This window comes from Lissotriton helveticus, chromosome 8 (assembly GCF_964261635.1).
Source record: "Lissotriton helveticus chromosome 8, aLisHel1.1, whole genome shotgun sequence".
Taxonomy (NCBI): domain Eukaryota; kingdom Metazoa; phylum Chordata; class Amphibia; order Caudata; family Salamandridae; genus Lissotriton; species Lissotriton helveticus.
Window position 1 is genome coordinate 1299467497 of NC_136069.1, and position 20938 is coordinate 1299488434.

Consider the following 20938-nt stretch of genomic DNA (forward strand, 5'->3'; position numbering starts at 1 on the left):
CCAAACCAGGTCCTACCTGGACCGGAAACAAGCATCCTGGAACCGATTTCGGGGCATCAACCATCATCAGCCAGGATAGCTTGAATCCAGTGGCACGGTCAGCACGGGACCCATGTCTGGCCATATCCTTCCCACTTAGGGCAACAAAAGCAAAAGGAAGACTTAATGGACAGAATGCTGAACAAGGCAAACAGTTTACATGCAAATGTATAGAGATCTATCCTAAGCTGTGCATAATCAATACTCCTGGCAGGACAGAAAGAGAGTCTTAATTGCAAAGTCTCACATTCTACTTCAGACAGTTCTCTTTTCAATATATTAATTACTGTAAGTTCAGTCATTCGTGTTCCCATTACTCTTTCTTCTGTCCTTGGCCTCTTGTTCCCATACCAATTGTTTTCTCTTTTTCTATGTTCTCTCTGTTTAATGTTCTGGGTTTTCCACTTTTTTTTCTGCCTTTTGTTGTGCCCCTGGTGGATTTTTCATGTTCTAGCTGTATCATCCGATACTCCTCAGAAAAAAACCTCTTGTTTGATGTATTGCCTGTTAGGTCTTCTATTGAACCCAGATCAGAGCTGGGTTCAGTGCTGCACGCCCCCTCTTCCTCTGTCAAGAGCACCCATTGTTCTGTCTTTTGTTAGTTCCAATCTCGCTTTGTCGAATTTTCTTGCGAACGTTACAATTCTTCTATTTGCTTAGTCCTGTTCGTCTTGTCGAAATTGACTTTGTTTTCTTTATACCACTTCTTTCTCATGTATCTTATTTCTGTCAACCACTGTTTTAAGGGTGCTGGTGACTAATTCCTGATTCTCTTCCGACTTCAAGTCATCCAATAAGTTTTGGATCAGGGCCATGAGTTCCTTATGTTCATCCCAAGCATGTCAGATGATGAGTATTTTCAGCATCACTTTAGAACATGCAGTGGTGTTCTCTCACCAATCCTTTAGAAGCTGTGGTTTTGGATTGACTAAGGTGGGTGTAATAAAAATTCTCATGCCGCAGGGAATGCACCACAATTCGATGTATTTTTGGAGAGATGTTGCCTCCCACCAGCGACTGATTTAATTTCTTAGTAATTTCTCCAAGTGGTTACGTTTTTGGCTGGTGCTGGTTCGGGTTCCTGTTGTTGCAGATGTCAGTGACGCGATGGTGCTTTCACTCCCACTTGGTTTGAAAATCTTCAGGGCTGATGCCTCCTGCCCTTTCAGAAACTTGTCTGCCATTTTCTATGTTTTGCTGACAGTTCCACGCGGAGTAGAGTACTCCCGTGTACCCTGATTGCAAGTGCAGTTCCTCAGTGCTGGCACCCTCGTAACAAACTGTGTGAGCTCGTACAGGGAGTCGACTGACAGATGTGTCCCAAGCTTTGTTAATGATACAAGGGTGGTTTAACCGTTTCTTCTATGCAACTGGCTGGCATCCCGATTCAAAGCTCCAGAAGCATATTGGCGGTTTCATACGGACGCCCTGCCTGATGTTGGGGCTGAAGTAGCGATCGCTGCCACTTGTCAATGCATAATTTTCGCTTTCTGATTGCACAGGAAAGAGGGAACCAGCCACTCCGGTAATTGTAGATCAGCGTTCGCTTATTGGCAAACGAGGCTAACACAATTTGACTCTAAGGAGTCTTGGTCACATGCCAGTGTTGCCAGATTTTTAGACCCAGCCGAAGCCCAAAGCCGCTCAAATATAAGCCCAAAATAAGCCCAATCAGACCAGTTACAGCCCAAAAACCAGCCCAAATTTTCAAGTCTGAAATTATGCACAAATTATCATCAGAAACAATGTTAAGGACAAATATACATTGTATTCAATATACAGATGGTGGGAGGGCGTTAACTGGGCACCTGCCTTAATGCTACTCAATTTTAAGACCAGTCCTTACTGTGACTCCTCCCAGGTCTTCAAAACGGACCTCAAAGTTCTCTTCCTCCAAAGACACCTCTAAAAGTAATTCACGCCCTCTCTATTATCTGAAGGAAGACCTCCCATTACTGAAAATTCTATTCTCCATGACTATGGAAGTGCCTTCCCAGTGTGTTCTTGTGGTTGGAGTGTTTGCCATTTATTGCAGTATTATCCTTGTACCTGTGTTTGGTACTCTTTTGTAACATGCACACGCCACTTTTCTCTTGTAACATACTGTTTACTACCTCTCACATTTTGTTTGCTTTTGATACTTGCACAAGTGCCACCATTGCCTACGTAACGTTTGTTCTTGTGCCTGAGTGTCTAGCATATATTGCAGTATTATACCTTTAATTGTACTTTGTTTTCTCTTGTAAATTGCACACTTGTCACTTTTTCCTCCTGTAATGCACTGTTTGCTACCTCATGTAACTTAACGTCTGCTTTTGTAATTTGTTCACTTGTAATCTTCTCCTCATGTATCATTACTGTTCCTTTTGTGAAGCGCTCTGACGCCTTCGGGTAAAGTCTGCGCTATATAAAAATGCATAAATAAAATAAATAAGTATGGGCCTGCTGGGGGCTGGGCCGCTGGGCCTGGCATGGCCTGGGACCGAGGCTGGTGTCGGCTTCAGTTTGCCAACCTTTGCTGAGTCAGTGCGTCACCATGTCTTCAGTCTTGTGCTCTTCAAGGGCTGGGGGCTGGGCCTGGGCGCTGCCGCAAGTTGACTGTGGTGTGTGGCCTGGGTGGGCGGCAGCAGCAGTGTGACACACGACGAGTGTCACGACTCACGAGTCCTCTCCTCCTCCCGACCTCCGCCACGCTCCTCTCCAGCAAGCTGCCCGGGCCATCATGTCAGTCACACAGTCCACCACGCCGAAAGAGAGCGTGCTCACGCAGCCCCCCGCATATATGGGAAGCGCGCAGGGGCTGACCAACAACTGCTGCCCAGGGCCGTCAGTGGTAGCGTTTTCGCGCGCTACACGAATGACGGCCCTGGGGGACCACCACATTGGCAGGCCACAATCACTGATGGTTGCCAGACCTCTATGGCTGCCCAGTGCCTTCTGCTCTAGGGGTGGGCGGGGTCATCATGTGCCTGCGCAGAGGTAGGCCCATCAATCATCGGACCTCCACCCCCCCGGCTCAAATCAGACAGTGTAGTGAGTTAGTGGCTGTGCACGAACTCGAGGCGCTCAGATTTGAGAGGTGTGATTGTGGGCGCCCGCCCAAGCCAGTTTTTTGCGCACAATGATGCAAATGTAGCCCAAAAACTAGCTCCCCACCAGGCATGGGTTTTTCCCACACAACTGGGAAAAAAGTCACCCAATTGTGCGGGAAATAGCCCAATCTGGCAACCTTTCACATGACTACAGTCGGCATTTTATGAACAAAAATACTTCGTAGTTGCGACGTGGCAGTTTCGATGAAAATAAACAACCGGCTTTCCGATCTAGTTTCTTGTGAAACCATCAAGTGTATTAGTGCAATATACATCAAAAATTCCTCTGTGGAAAATGAATAAAAATGTCAAACACAAAATCATATTATTTAAAGTGAACCACAAAACACAAGTCCCCGAGCAGGTTTGTATTTAACTCCCAGGGCTTGTTTCATTTTCGTGAACTACATTACCCACGAATCCCCTCGCAGTCTCACATGGATTGATTTTGAGTGGTTAGACAGCAATCTCTTTGCACCAGGCCCAGCTCCAGGAATTTTTATTTGGGTGGGCCAAGGGTGCATTTGGGTGAGCCACTGCGGGCTCAATTTGTCCCATATATGTCTGGGCAGGCCTGCTTTATCTTTTCTTAGTCTTACTAGGTCCAGTAAAAAACACTCTTTTCTAAATCTCTCTCTAAATATTATCACTCTCAAAAAGTGTTTTTTCCATGTAATGTTCCTTTGATGAGAAGAGGAGGTTTCTGAGGTGGGAGTATCAGGCAAATTACACTTCTCGGGCTCCCTCTGTGCTAGCCTTCAGGAAGAATCCCTCTTCATTACTACCTCTACCTGACCCCGGACTCTGCAACACACTCACTCCCTTACAGGCTTGATTATCCACTACTCCTCTCCAGTGCACCTTATCTCACAGTTGACCTTGGGCCCCAGCCCCATATCAAGCACCATCGGGCTCCACTTTCATTTTTCCCGGTAAAAACATTAGTAAAATCACCTTCAAACTTAAAACATTGAATATAGCAGTAAACATAATTAGCACACACTTTAAAGTATGTTCCACAGTAGCCCTTTTGACCTGATTGCTAATTAAATAAACAAAAACAGAAAGGCCCTGACAGTGCCTGCTTTAGCGTTAGTGCAAAAGTCTTTTTTGGCGCCCCTCCAAAGATCTCTTTCTTTTTAAATACCTTTACTACCACCTTCCAACAGTGCCCCTCATCCCTCCATGGCCCCCCATATTGACCTCCTTCTTGGATTCCCTCACTGCCACCCTCTACCAGTGCCCCTCATCTCTCTGAAGCCCCTTCCCCAATGACCTCCTCCTCGGATTCCCTCAATGCCACCCTCCACCAGTGCCCCTCATCTCTCCCTAGCTCCCCCTCCACCCCATGACCTCCTCCTCGGATTCCCTCATTGCCACCCTCCACCAATGCCCCTCTCCCATGTTGACCTCCTTCTCGGATTCCCTCACTGCCACCCTCTACCAGTGCCCCTCATCTCTCCGTAGCCCCTCCCCAATGACCTCCTCCTCGGATTCCCTCACTACCACCCTCCACAAGTGCCGCTCATCTCTCCCTAGCTCCCCCTCCACCCCAATGACCTCCTCCTCAGAGTCCCTCACTACCACCCTCCACCAGTGCCCCATATCTCTCCATAGTCCTTCCCCTCCTGACCTCCTCCTCGGATTCCCTCACTACCACCCTCCACAAGTGCCGCTCATCTCTCCCTAGCTCCCCCTCCACCCCAATGACCTCCTCCTCAGAGTCCCTCACTACCACCCTCCACCAGTGCCCCATATCTCTCCATAGTCCTTCCCCTCCTGACCTCCTCCTCAGACTACCTCACTACCACCCTCCACCAGTGCCCCTCATCTCTCTGAAGCCCCTTCCCCAATGACCTCCTCCTCGGATTCCCTCAATGCCACCCTCCACCAGTGCCCCTCATCTCTCCCTAGCTCCCCCTCCACCCCATGACCTCCTCCTCGGATTCCCTCATTGCCACCCTCCACCAATGCCCCTCTCCCATGTTGACCTCCTTCTCGGATTCCCTCACTGCCACCCTCTACCAGTGCCCCTCATCTCTCCGTAGCCCCTCCCCAATGACCTCCTCCTCGGATTCCCTCACTACCACCCTCCACCAGTGCCGCTCATCTCTCCCTAGCTCCCCCTCCACCCCAATGACCTCCTCCTCAGAGTCCCTCACTACCACCCTCCACCAGTGCCCCATATCTCTCCATAGTCCTTCCCCTCCTGACCTCCTCCTCAGACTACCTCACTACCACCCTCCACCAGTGCCCCTCATCTCTCCGTAGCCCCTCCCCCAATGACCTCCTCCTCGGATTCCCTCACTGCCACCCTACTCCAGTGCCCCTCATCTCTCCATAGCCCCTCCCCCTCATGACCTCCTACTCAGACTCCCTCACTACAATGACTTCCTCCTCGGATTCCCTCACTGCCACCCTACTCCAGTGCCCCTCATCTCTCCATAGCCCCTCCCCCTCATGACCTCCTACTCAGACTCCCTCACTACCACCCTCCACCAGTGCCCCTCATCTCTCCCTAGCTCCCCCTCCACCCCATGACCTCTTCCTCGGATTCCCTCACTACCACCCTCCACCAGTGCCCCTCATCTCTCCATAGCCCCTCCCCCAATGACCTCCTCCTCGAAATCCATCACTGCCACCCTCCTCCAGTGCCCCTCATCTCTCCATAGCCCTTCCCACTTCTTCCTTCTCGGATTCTCTCACTGCCACCCTCCACCAGTGCCCCTCATCTCTCCCTATCTCCCACTCCACCCCATGACTCCTTCCTCGGATTCCCTCTCTGCCACCCTCCAACAGTGACCCTCATCTTTACGTAGCCCCTCTCTCATATGCATTTCATTTGTTGTATAGCGCTACTCATATCAGTGTAGTGTGTGTCAGTACTTTACACCACACACACATTATACAGAGACAATGGATCATAGAAGTATGTAAATCAGTCAATACAATATTCTTATTCTGCCCTATGCATTTCGGTACACCATGGTACCTTCATCAGGGGCCAGTCTGTGTGGACAAATCACTGTGCTTGCGAGCGCGTTCTTAACAGTGTTAAACTGAGGATAGGCTGAACTGTAGCCAAACTGTTTCTACTCCTCAGTACTTGGATGTTTAATCTGAACTGATGTCTCTTCCCACCTGCACTGTCCCAGTGTGTAGAAAACCGCGTTAGGAACGCGGTTTTGTACACACTGGGACAGTGCAGGTGGGAAGAGACATGGCCCCTGATGAAGGTACCATGGTGTACCGAAATGCATAGGGCAGAATAAGAATATTGTATTGTTAAAATAACAATTGAATGTATTCTGTACATATATGATTCAAAGAAAAAGCAAATATTATGATACATCTGTTGATATGATGAAATAATCAGCATTAAGTATAAGAGAGTACAGTAAACAATGAGTATCATGTATTAAAACAGAGAATTGTTTTCTGGTACAGAGTTTAATTGAAATTTCTTTTTTGAAAAGAGTAAAGGTGTAACACACCAAGTGCACAGTGTGCGTCTAGATGGGTTTGTAAACCCGTCATAACTCACATCCATACTGGTGGGCAGTATGTTTTAAGAGGGTTTGGTCTGGGGAAACACAACCTCAGGACTTAAAGAGTATTCCATGGGGTTCAGCTTTTCTGATAAAAATGTATATCTGCCCAAAAATACTAATTTTAGCAACATTAGAATAATGAAAGACTGAGGAAGTTCTAACTATATTTGGGGAGAGGAGTTGGCCTAACGGCTCGGGCGCTCGACCTCGGACCTGGAGGAACTGGGTTCGAGTCTCAGTAACGACGCCAAAACCTCCTGTGATTCTTGGCAAATCACTTAATCTCCCTGTGCCTAAATTGAATGTGTGTCCGTCCTCATGTAACATAACTGGTGCTATGTAAAGTGCTCTGATACCTGATTTGGTTCGGGTCTAGTTCCCGCTATATAAAACTCTGCAAAAAAACCAAACTATATCACAAAACAAAAAAAGCGAAGTTCTAACTATACCATTCATGTTTGTATGCAGCTCGTTGGTGACAGTTCATTGGTCACTGTCCTATGTTAGGATTGTAACTTCTGAACTGCAAGTAACATAAGGATCTCTGTGACAAAGGCAGTAACCCACTGAGCGTCCACATAAAATACAGCCCAATGCCGTTGCACGCCTGCCTTCAAGCCCTCACTGCGAGGGCCAAAGCTCGTGGCCCACCCGGCCCACCCTCTAGAACTGGGCCTGTTGCCGACTATTATAGCTGTGTGTGTTTAACCCCTCGCTTTCTCAGGAAAGAACCCCCTCTGCCACGGGCGGTGGAGGGCATGCAAAGGAGTACAACACGTGAAATGCTATTTGGTAAAAGTACCTATATGTACTCCCACATATACACACTACATTAAACCATAACCAATAAACTGGAATTAAAAAAAAAAACATATCAGTTTATTTGCACATAAAAAGTATGATATCAAAAAGAGTACATTTTACAAAAAATATATTATATATTATAAACATTATACATTAAAAAATATAATTTAAATGCACAGAAACATAATAATAATATAATTCTAAACAATACAAACAAAACTATAAGATTCTAGGAACAATACATATATTATTCTCACGCCAGTCTGTGCAACAGTAAGGAAAGCATTAGACTCAAGAAGGGTACAATTTACTGTTCCCACTCCAGTCTCTGCAATAGTAGGGAAAGAGTTGGACTCAGGAGGGTTATAATTTACTATTCCCACTCCAGTTGGTGCAATAGTAGGGAAAGCATTGGAATCTGGTACTCCAGCAGTACAAGGTCAGTTACACTCCCCGTAGAACTCAACAGTGAATACATTTGCCAAGAAAAAATGTAATGTTTCATAATCTTTGATAGAGTTTTCATGTTCCACATCCCCTTAGCAAGTGTTGCTTCTTCTACTGCTTGGCTTCACTGCTACAGCGCCTATATTCATAGCATCATATATAAAAGAGCAATGATACGGAGGAATAAATATGCAATTTTTATTAAAGTGTAGGGAACAATCAACTACCCTCACTAGCAGTTCAACAGTCCAACAAATCTAGATTGCCAAAGTTAATATGGGGCACACATACATAATGGGACCGATCTTCAACTGAAGATAATAAACAATTATACATAGAAAAGTAATACAACAAAACCTAAATGAACACAATATAATGTTACCAATACCCTAAAGTCTATTTGGTGTCTGCCTATTTATTTAAGGCAGTCCACTGAAGGTAGCCCAAAGGTATGTACACAGAGGCAACACAACTCTATTTCTGCTCTCTAGTGTCACACAATGTACTTTTGTAAAAACTCTTTTTAATTTACGAGAAGGACACCTCCAAAGAAGTATCGTCAACACGGACGCGTTTCAGCCTCTATAAACTCATTGGCCTCCTCAGAACGAGGGTAAAGGAACAATAATCCTCTGGTTCTGTCACTGTCTTATAACTGATAGACCTCTAGCTGCGCCTCGATGGCGCCTAATGGGCGCTAAGGCTCCAAATGTACTCCCTTCACTCTCGAGATGGTCAGCCTTTCCCAGTAGAATTGAATTTCAAAAGTAACAACCGCCTCAAGGTCAGTTGTCAAAAGTCTGAGTCACTCAGATATACTGGTCCCTTTCTTCACTAATTCGTGTGTGCAAAAAAAAACGAGCATTTACAATGCAACGGTTTCGTCTTTGCAAAAGTTAGAGCTATTGGCATTGTAAATGACAACATTTGTATTTATGTGTTGGTTTTGAAAACAGATAAATAAATGGCATTGTCATTTACAATGCCAATAGCTTAATCTCTCGCAAATACCACACACAAAGACACAGACCCACACACACGCAGAGCCCCACACACACACACAGAGGCACACACGCACTCACCCACACACACACACAGACCACACATGCACACAGACCCACACACACACACAGACCCACACACACACACACAGACCCACACACACACACACAGACCCCCCCCCACACACACAGACCACACACACAGACCCACACACACATTGAAAATGCAATAGGTCTCGCCTTTGATTAAGTTAAAGCCATTTGCTTTGCCAATGGTATTGTATATCAAAGCAAATGTCTTTAACTTAATGAAAGTTGAGGGGATGGAGGAGGAGGAGCTTGTATGGAGGAAGAGGAGCTTGGATGGAGGAGCATGGGATGGGAGTGGGAGCATGGGATGGGAGGAGGAGCATGGGATGGGAGGAAGAGCATGGGATGGGAGGAAGAGCATGGGATGGGAGGAAGAGCATGAGATGGGAGGAAGAGCATGGGATGGGAGGAAGAGCATGGGATGGGAGGAAGAGCATGGGATGGGAGGAAGAGCATGGGATGGCGGAAGAGTATGGAATAACGGAAGAGCATGGGATGGCGGAAGAGCATGGGATGGCGGAAGAGCATGGGATGGCGGAAGAGCATGGGATGGCGGAAGAGCATGGGATGGTGGAAGAGCATGGGATGGTGGAAGAGCATGGGATGGTGGAAGAGCATGGGATGGTGGAAGAGCATGGGATGGCGGAAGAGCATGGGATAGGAGGTGCAGTTTGGGGTGGAGGAGCAGCTTGGGATGGAGGAGCAGCTGTGGGTGGAAGAGCAGCTTGAGGTGGAGAAGAAACCGGCAGAGAGAGGCAGACAAAGATAGAGAGAGACGGGGGAGAGACGGAGAGGGAGAGTCATCAGTTAAGAGGAACACTCGGCCTAGTTCTTTGAACAAGCTTTGTAGAGCTGCATGACTGGGGAAACAGCCAGGTCCACAGACTATAACCCCCGCTGTGCCCTACAGCGCCTTTACATTCTGCGAGGAAAGTACTGTGAACATTGTGCGTCACGTCTGATTGCACCCTCGCTGTGGCTTGCTCCCCACCTTACGTTGCTGCACTGCACGATCATTAGAAATAAATGCAATTAAACTTCTGTCAGAGGCTCAGCAGACATTCTCTAACAGAGCATGAAAAATAGCCTTATTTGTGATAACATGAGACATGAACGGACATACTCCACACAAAAAAATTCATGTATTTTAATGGCGTACTGTACATGATACACAATACACACTGTAATGTCATTGTATTAGTGATAATATTTAAGTTGTTTGGTAGTACCCGTAGACATGTTAGCGTGGAACAGACAGCGCAGTTTACAGTTTTATAAATGCGAAGGTTTAACGTTGTATGAACGCTGCAAAGCAACATAACGTGCGCTGAACAGATCTGTGCATCAAAATATAACATAGGGAGTATATAGGACAATGCACACAGCCTGGAAAAGGCGGCCACGGTCACAAAAACGCCAAGACAACGAGCACCAGATAAAGGTAACAGAGACACGCATTTAAAAGGGAGGCTTATAGTAGTGTCCGTACTCCGGTTTATCAGCGATGCACGTTGCGCTCGGAGCATGCACCATGAAGCATTAAACCAAGGCACTGTACGAATCACTCAAAAGTGGAAAACTCTGCCCCTTGGTGGTGCAGCTGCTGGCAGCCTAGGATTCACGAAGCATTCTTCAACCATATGAGCAACCAACAATCAGCCCCCCTCCCTCACCACCACAACGCGTGCGCACTCTGCCTAGATCGGCCTTCGCTTGGACTGAAGAATGCAGCGCCGAGTTGGGCAATCACTTCATCTCCCTTGAAGTGCTGTACCCTGATGCAAGAGTCACCTTAAGAATTCCATTTGAAGGGTTGGTGTCCGGTAAGACAGACCTCAGAATCACCACTAACATCTGAAGGGTTCCCTCTGGCACCATCTGCAGGGCAGTAAAACACAAAGGGCAGTGCTCGCTCGCATTAGCACATGACAGAGCTCATTCATATTTACGCCACCTAGGGAGGGGTGGGGGCGAAGACAGAGGTTTCAGGTTACACATCCTCTGAATGCCAGGTTAGAGCCAACGCACTTGGTGTGATGGGAGCAGTGGGGGAGGGGAGGTTGGTGGAAACAAACCACCTTCTAACTCAACACACCGTCTAGCTCGGAGGCTCCAGCGCAGCCAGGTTGGCTGTGATAACCCCCGGGGCACTCTACTGTTTGTTAAGTGGCCAATGTTCCCGCCGTGGAATGCAGGCTGCACCGTTCTCTGTCTTGAAGGGATCAAACGGACCCTTTCCATTTAAGTTCTTAATAAATTAGAAACATGGCCAGTGTTGATGAAGCAAGCGTCTGGAGTGGTCAAATGTGCACCACAACAAGTAACCCTCCTTAGACGTAAACAGCAAACAATTAGCACCTTTCTGAGGCAGCAACAAGGGTGAGCTCTGGCTTGGCACATAAAGCTTGCAGCGAGCGGCTGTGTGCGATGCAGCCCCCCCCGCACATGGCCACGCGCTGACACAATTGATCCTGAGCTGAAAGTGGCTGGAGGCACACGGCAGAGCAGGACTGATGCACTTCCAGGGCTGCAGGGCAGGGGCCTCTGCCCCCTTCGAGGCATTTTCTCCGCATTCCTGTCAGGACCTCTGGGAAGCCCCGTCCCTTTCAGACTGGGGGCGTGTTTTTGACTGTTGTTTACATCCTTTGATGTTTTTAGGTCTTCGCCAGCTTGACTTTCGTAGGCGGAGACCTAAAAACATCAAAGAATGTAAGAAACAACAGTCAAAAACACGCCCCCCAGTCTGAAAAGGACGGGGCTTAAAGAGAAAGAAGAACGTCACTAGGACCTCTTCTCCAATGGCTGGTCACCGTTTAGGAGGCCAGCCAATGGAGAAGAGGGCGGGGCTTAAACCTCGCTAGTGAAGTTCTCCAAAATCATAAAATATCGCGAGCTCAACTGCACATGTGCGCAGTACGCCATGCGAGACCTAAAAACGGCATTAAGTGCAGCTGCAAAGTTTCTACTGAAGTTAAATCCTTTCCCTGTTAATGGTCGCTCCCAAACAGGAAATCCTTAATCGGTCAAGATGAAAGATGTTTCCAACATTATGACTGACATATTTCTACTGTCTGTTCGTGATATACAGTCTGGCAAAGATCTGAAGCAGTCTTAGGCCAGACTTAGAAATTAGAAACAAACTTTTAAAAAAACAGGAAACACAGCTTTTACAGAATCTCCAATCTCTTAGTTGTTTTTTTTTCAACAACAATGGTTTCATACTTTCCTACAAAGCATTTTTGGATCCAGGTTAATGTGGGTTTAAAGGGGTTTAAAAGCAATATTCACATACAGAAGTGGTTAAGCTATGCTGGGGGTTGAGTGAAGGGAAAAGTGACTTCAGACAAATTGAGATTGCGGGGGAGTCTGAAGGTGGCAATGAGTTGTGTTGGGATGGAGGCAAAAATGTAGTTTTACTCATTAACTGTATATTGAAGAAGGATCTAGAGTAGGGCCATCATGGAGCATGCAGATTTCCAGGCTCACTTAAGGATGAACCAGACCTTTCAGATTCAGGAAACGACTCAAGACTTTTGGCTATTTCCTCGTATCTAACAGCAGCCTTTTGATGATTGGATTATAGTTTGTGCATGACTTGCTTCAATGCTAAGGTAACCCAATTTGGGAGAACGTTTGCACTCTGTAAAACAAAAGCATAAACATACACATGTGCCCATTTTAGAAGACTTTCTTGCATAACTACTTTATTCAGTAAAACATTGGATTTAGATCTTTATCTCTTAGACATTTTAGATGTATTGTGAAGTGGTATGTAAACTCAAGGTTTCTAAAGAATTTTTGCTTTCGTCCTTCAGATTTGTAGCTAGATGAGAGTACAGCTGTAGACAGTAATTAAACCTAGGTGAGCATTTTGGGTGAGTTCTGGCGTTATGTGCCAATGCAAGTGGTAAATCACATCTTTGTTTTTATATCTGACTCTTCGCCATTCGCAATTGAAGGGAAAAGATCAGCAATCACTGGAAACTCAGAGACGTCATAAGCAGGCAACCAGTTATGAAGTACCTGCCAGCCAACCCAGCAAAGCTACCGCTTTTAACATAGAAAAGAGTGTCTACAAAATTCTTATGAGATGATCCTATCAGTGGTCAAAAATATTTGGGTTTTTTAAGTTACTGCAACTCAGGATCCTACACAGGTCATACTACTCAAGAACTATATTTAGGCTTTCCTGTTTTCAGTTTCTATTTTTGGTACATTCTGGTGTTTTTTTTTCAGTGTTTTCAATATCTTAAAAAACAGTTATCAGTGGTTACACATTTTCGCGTCACTAAATACAACAGAAAAAGTGTTTTTCCGGTGTTTATGGAACGTTTTGCTTTTATTATTGCTTGCTTTCTACACTGAAAGAACGTGGTATATAGACAGTGTACTTATAGTGTATATGAGGTCCAAATAGATTTTTGCAAATTAATCTTATTGTAGTACACATTCAATACTTCTTCAGTGAGTCTTTGGGTCATGTGCGCTCGCTCTTTCCTGCCCATGTAAACTTCTGTGAAAAGGCCCTCTCAGCATTCGTAGCCCATTGGGCTGAGAACCATCAGCTAAGGGACACAGTTGGGATGACTCTTTCTTTGATGCCACATAAAGCACGAAATGATAAATATTTGCGTTTTAGTTCCTGTGCATTAGAAACCAGTGCACCAGAATGGACTAAAAAGTCAATAGCATCCTCATTAACTCTTAAGATTGTAAAGATACTTTCAGCATACCATCTAACAAGTGGCAAGGATCTACTACAGGGAATCACTTCAGCTTGAGTATCAATTTTGACAGGTCATCACACAGCTTTTTTATATACGTAGCTGAATCACTGCTAATACAAATAATATCACTCCAATCTTTGTTGAACTTGGAAGAACATTTTTTGCAGAGCATTACAAGTGACACTGCGTTCCATGTTTTCCAAAAGTCTGGTGTCATGTTTTCATCACTATCCCAGATGCTTGATATATATACTTGTCACTATACCTTGCATTGAATGTTTAAAGCCTGAGGTGTTGGCAATTCACCTACTATCAATACTGTCCCACTAGAAACTATGGTATGATGTATTAAGGGTTTTTACCCATTCTCCGTGGGCAAATGTGATGACACATATTAGGACAGATTTTTATGAAACCAGCCATTTTACCTATCGGTGAAAGAATCAAATACATCCAAAATATCAAATATGAGTTTGATATTTCTGGATTCTCTATAGTTTATAAAATAATTAAACTGGACCTAAAACATGAAACTAAACCCTGCATCTTTAGACCAAAGGCCACAAAACTGAAAAAGTAAAAGGAAGAAGAAACAATATTTTAGTGGCATCCCTAAAGAACAAAACTCAAGCAGAATAATGTTAGCCAGTCTTTCTTACTGCTACTTGTATAACAAAGTTACATTGTATTGACCCCTTCAGTAAGAAAAAAATGACTTTCACTCTCTTTTTCCTTTCTTTGAATGGCATTTAGTTTGTGGTTGTCCAGGTGTTTTTTCAGTGTTTATATGTTTTCACCGGTGAGGGCTATTTTTCTTTCAGTGGGGTTTTATCAGTTATTATAGGTTTAAACCTAAAACCCCACAGCCTAACTATATTGCACAGGATTGGGAAAGCAGATACACCGCTATGCCTACGGGGATGTAATCAATTGGCTACGTTCTTTCACATCCTTTGGGAATGGCTAAGGACCAAAGAGTACTGGAAGCAAGTAACAGAGGTAATGGCTCAGGTATTATCAGCGGCAGTCGCAGTTGACGCCGGGTGGCTCCTCCTAAATATTTCAGGGGAGGAGGTGTGGTCTAAGACACAGAAGATTTGTCTGGTACTGGCGGCAGGGGTAGCTCAACTAAATATAGCTCAGGCTGGAGTGGAACAGCTCCTCCGAGAGTAGAGGACTGGGAAGCAGATCCCAATTGATGTCAGAGGGTGGAAGGTGTGGGGGCCTGGCACGATTTTAGGGGATCTCGAAAAGAGGGTGAAAGATGGGGGGCGGAGAAGGGGAAGTGTAAAGAGCACATGAGCCAAACTGCCAAGGGCGCAGAATCCCCTGTACGACAATGGGCCGTAAAAGCGCCCTTACTATGAAGGGTTTAAATTTGACGGCTGATATTGATATTTTGGATTGCATGAGGTATGATAATGTAATAGCACTACTTTTACATGCTGTCTGGTATGCTAAGTTAATATAAAGAGTTAAAATATATATATTTATTTTGGTTTTGGAAAGGGGGAATATGAGAGGATGAGATTAAATGGGCCCTGCTGATGATGCTACCAGAGTGATTGAAGGAGTCAAGGGAGGAGCTTGATTAAACAGAAATGGAGAGAAGGGGCCTTCGCGTTACTCTGAAATCTGGTGAATTGGATTTAGTTGGCTGTTTGTTTAAGCACAAAAACACTCAAATACGTTAGCACAGTACCACATTGTAAAAGAGCGACAACAGCGGTACAACACAAAAACACAGTACACCAGCTCCATACCCCAAAAAAACACAATAAACCAGCACAATGACAAGAACCAACACAATTGAACAAAACAAACAAGTATACAACTTCATCATAGCAACACAACACAATGCAGCAACACCAGAAAGAACAAAGTGCTAACCTGAAATAACACAACAATTCCAAAATACAATAATACACGAATGCAAAACAGCAACACAACAACGCAAAATAATGATATTGTGATTTTTTGTTGTGGAGCTGTGCTTTTGTTCCTTTTATTGTTTTTTTGTTATTCTGTTATAATTATATTGTTGTGTTTTAGTCTCATGTCTTGTGATCTAGTGCTGATCATGCTGGAATGAATCGCAGAAGAAACACACCCTCATGGTCCAATAGGATAGCAGGGTTAGTGATGTGTAATTGTATCAGGACACATTGTTATTTGGCCTGTGCCCTGAAGAAAAATGCTTGGCAGTTTTTGTACTCCTTGGCCCATGGGACTGTGGTGCGACCTGTTGACTCAAGATAACAGAACAAAGCATTTAACAAGCAAACATGTTTTAAATCAAACAGTGTCACCTTCTGTAACACTCGTTCATAACCTTTGCCTTGAATCCGTTCAAGGCGTGCCACTGCAGTCCACATAACAAATTACCAAACTGGACGAAACCAAGTGAGATCACAACAAGACAAGCTTCAAAATAATGTATTTTTCACAAACATTTGTGATCCAGCCGAGGGCTGTGTCAGTACAGGATGACTCACGTTCAGATATGTTTCTTCAAGGCCAGGCCTCCTGCACTTTGGCTTCCAGGAATAACAAAATGGAAGGCTGCCAGCAACTGCTATAATGCATGTTGCAATCTCGTTTACAATACTGACTCATTATTAAAAAAGTTGAATTTTAGTGGCTTTTACCAATCTATATTCTGTTGTTAGGTTCCAGCAATCTCTCGAGATTGGTCCTGCGAACTAAAGGCATAACACCACCCAGGGCAAATCTATATGTTATGCCATGCAACAGAACAAGGCATGATCTAATGATTTAGTGTGTATACCTGGTATTGTAGAAATAATCGACCTAAAAACTTACTATGATCAATTTACCAAACTTTGATTTGGGTTTATATTTAATGGGGATTTGCTGCTGTAACTCTCATATTTATATGTGCATTACAGAATCAAGAACAGCTGCAAACTCTGTCCCAAGGTAGACTCTTTTTACCTTTCGGTGCTCGCCCCTCCCTATGCAGAGTCGTACATGCAAAGTGGCAAAATGCCATCTTTCCTCATGACTTTTAACAGCGCAGGGCTTGATTCACAAAGGGCCTCCACACTCGTGGAGGCGGTCCCGCGGTAGTGGGGGAGTCTCCGCACTAGGCGCGGAACCTCCGCAATGAGAACTATTCCGCGCCAAGTGCGGAGACTCGCCTATGACTGCGGGACAGCCTCCACGAGTGTGGAGGCCCTTTGTGAATCAAGCCCACAATGACTAAAAGAGTCTCGACCACTGCACTTCTCTACATATGGTGTCCTGAGGGCTGATCAAAAATGTGCGACAAGCAGTGGGAGAAGGGTGCTGAACCACATCTCTCTATATATTTTATGGGATAAGTTTTAAATTTTGATTTGAGCACTGGACGTAAAAAGGATGATTTGTAGGTATGTAGTAATTTATGCATTTCATTTATTTGTAATGTGCTAAGTACTGTGAATCCACATGTATACACTGTAATATGCAAGATATGGTCATGTGGTTGAGAGGAAAGGCAGAGAAGAGGGACTTGGAAGGGAAGAAAGGAAGCTGAGTGATATCAGAAAAGAGGGAAACATGATTACAAATTCTTCCAGGAAGATGGACGGGGTTTCTAACAGCAAAATTATTAGTTATGCAGATTGTCAAGTGGACTGTTTTTAGATTCTTTTTAAAGTATGAAGGATCACTTCTTTGGTAAGTTATTCCTCAACTGTGCACCCATGTATCTAAAATCGCAACCTCCAAATTTGCTTTCCGCACTCTTAGATATGCTGGTCTGAACTGTACAGCTTGATCTCAGAGATCTCGAGGGCTTCTTAGGTGAATCTATGTTTGTATTTCTTAAAAATTCAAACAAAAGACCATTAATGTATTTTTCTTTGATATATTCGAGTTAAGCTATTTTTATTTATCGAGTGCACACATCACCTTTTGGTTACTTCAGACCATTAGTGAAGTGATGAAAAAAGAAAGGAAGATGAGAAGTGTGATGTAAGGTTCTGTAGAGTGAGCAGAACCTTATGGCCTTTAGAACACTTATGACTATAAAATCGGCTGGAGCCAGTCGAATGTGGCAAGAGAGTGTTCCTCAGGAAAGTCCCTTGGCGAAGAGGTGTTTTCTCACGCAATTGTTTGATCTTGGGCTCATGGACAGGCAAAATGATTTTAGAAGTTTCTCATAATAGATTAGAATGGGACATTTTCTGGGACATCATGCAGCTGGAAGCAAAAAATGCACTGTAGAAATAAGAGAATTGTAATTACCAAGCCCACTCTTTGTGCCTTATATGTGGCAGCATTGACCAGTGTATCTAGGTGATACTCATGATTTTTTTCTCCTTAAAACTATATTTTCTCAAATACAGATTTCATCGCAAACATCATTTCTATTCTGGAGTTGAACAAAAGTTCAACCTCAACTCCTTAATAGTTGTGGGACGCTTATCCATTGTCCTCAAGTGTTCATCACTGCATGAGATATAACCCCCCTTTTCAATACAATTAATTCTTTCACTGTTACGTCTTTTGGAGTTGATTCAGGATAAAAGTTGTTATAGATTCTCCTGATAGACGTCATGCTAAAATTTGTTCCAAGCCTGGACTAGTCTTCCCTATACTCATCCATGGCAATGATCAAGTTTTCCATAAGTTTCTGAGGTCTTCCAAAGTGTTTTTGTTACCAAATCATCGATCTGGTTCCCAGGATGCAGGAAGGTATGGGATATAGTCATGTCCAGATGCCGGCAATAGCACTGCTGACTTTTTGTCTCTTCTTTAATATGCAACCAAAGACAATTTGTGACTCCAGCAAAAACTAAAATGACAACTCTTTACAACTATACATCCCCAGTTACAAGCCGCATTAATTGACATTTGTATAAAATATACCAAGCTGGCCACTTCTATCCTAAGCTGTGTGCATCTCCCTGTCTGTGGGACAGGGGCACAGCTGCTGGGGCACAATTCAGCTGGGAAGCAGGACGTTTGAGGAGAATGTGCAGTGCTCCCAGAGTACCACATGGACTACAGGAAAGAGTGCTCTCTGGCGAGATTGGCATGAGAATTGATGACCCAAAAAACTATCAGGCAAAAGGTGATCTGTGGGGAGTCCAGCCGACCTCCTGGAATGTGGTGGTATAGGGTCTATCAGGCAGAACAGAGAATGAAATAGATGGAAAATGTACAGTTACAACTGCATGTCACTGATAGCCAGGCATGTTTCTGTTTGTGCTGGGCAGAGGGTGTGGCATTTGAGGGTGCAAAGAGCGTTGACAATGCACACCTCACTCATTGTGCCAAACATAGGCACACACTGTGCAAAGGGATGCTACTGAAGGCAGAGTGGCTGAAGAAGACTCGGATCCCAATGGAAGAGAATAAAAAATCCACTTCATGATCTTGGTCAAGGGATTCAAGTGGATATTTTATTTGGGTGATGAGCTGGGGACTATTTTCAGCTCCACAAACAATCTGCTTTAATAGAGTAAGGCCTGATGTTTCACCATTGGATACTCTGTTTTTGGTGGGTTAGGCCTGACATTTCCCCTCATGTTTATCTTTCAGTTTTCTGAATCCCTCAAACGAGTAATGGTTTTTCAAATTATAGACATAAACCTACAATTGTGTTGTAGTTCTCAATTTTTATAGAATTTGTACGTATGGTGTTGGATCAGGCAGGGGATGTGGGACAATAAAAAAATCATGAAGTTCATATCTCCATCCAATTTGCATAAATGTGGTGTGGGAATATTCCGCACTGAATTTTAAGTATGAACCAATTCTGATGTAATCCGAATCTGTAAAAAATATTCCTGATGATTTCCTCATGGATTATTGCTGCCTTATTTTGGAACACGAAATTTAATGAATTAGTAATCATATAATAAGCATTCATTTGCCATCTGATGATAATACATTCACAATTCGCACCTTTCTGAGGGTTGCATGCTCATACGCTCTTCTTGTAATGCTATTCAAATCTCCTTACCCATCCTTTTGTAAAGTAAGCCTCTTTCTTAAATTTCAGTATCTGCCTTTATTGCAAGGAAAGTCTCTAGCCATGATTTTTGAGAAACGAAGTACAAGAACAAGGCTGTCCACAGAAACTGGTAAGAATTGGCACATCGTTTGAGCATTGTGGGATTTATTTATGTGCTTCAGATATTCAATACTGTTTGTAACCCACTGTTTCTCCATAGCACTTTCAACGTTTAGCAGATAGGTACAGCAGTGTCATTGCATATATTTCTGCAAATGCTTAACCACAAGATGGGAAAATGTGTCTTCATATTTCAACATGAACGCCATTTTTTGGGCAAGAGGCTTTGGAACCATATCTTGGACAAGAGCAATTAACTCCCTATTCCCCAGTCTCATTCATCATGACCATTGCCAGGATCTACCTTATACAAATCTTTTCTGCACAGCAAAGATTACTATGTCCTGATGATAGTCAGAGGAATGGGCTGTTCCAGAGCCGGGCAATCTATATATGCCCATCTACAAATACAAATGGAATATACTGCCATTGCTTGTTTCTCTGCACTGTAGGATAAAAATATAGGCAAATTTTATGCCGCTAATAACTTTGGCCCCGTTTGACGAATCTCCACAAAACTTTTCAAAAAGTTGCTTCCTTTTGACTAGTTTGTGCATGGAAGGTTGTGTGGTAATCAACAAGTGGAGGCCGATACAAAAGGGGGGTCCCAAAACGCTAAATCCCCATGTATTTTCCATAGACTTCTATAAGGAGGGCTGAATAGAAGTACACCAACTTTGGCAGGAAGCTAGATCTTGTTCTGCAGATGGTGTAAATATGTTCAGTAGTATTTGCGACATTTATGTTAAAATATAATTGCATATATAGACTGTTGGGTCCACAAGAGGCTCGAGAGATTCTTGGAGGAGCACCAATTTAAAAATGGAGTATTCCGAATAGCCCAGCGAGCTTTATTTCCCTTGTGCCATCTTGCTCCTGTGGGAGCCAGACTCCAGCAGGAGCGAGCGCTCTGATTAGCTGCCAGCAACGTGAGAAAAATTATGCTGGCAGCCCTTGCAGGACTCTGGATCTCCTGTTCAGAAGTAAAATATGAAGAGTAATATAAAGGGGCAGCATAGGGATACCCTGAACCCACAGGCCCTATGGGGAGACCAAAAGGGCCAAAAACAAAAAAAAAGAAATTGACACAATTCTGCGGGAT

At 44.2% G+C, this 20938-nt stretch overlaps 1 protein-coding gene across 2 annotated transcripts in view; it reads left to right on the forward strand.

The window, feature by feature from the left end:
• OTC (ornithine transcarbamylase) overlaps positions 1-20938 on the forward strand; it is a 248363-nt gene that overhangs the window by 133019 nt on the left and 94406 nt on the right. For both annotated transcript variants that reach the window (XM_078658269.1, XM_078658268.1), the window contains exon 3: positions 19765-19846. In XM_078658269.1, coding sequence (XP_078514395.1) covers positions 19765-19846 — 82 coding nt within the window. The remainder of the gene's footprint in view (positions 1-19764; positions 19847-20938) is intronic.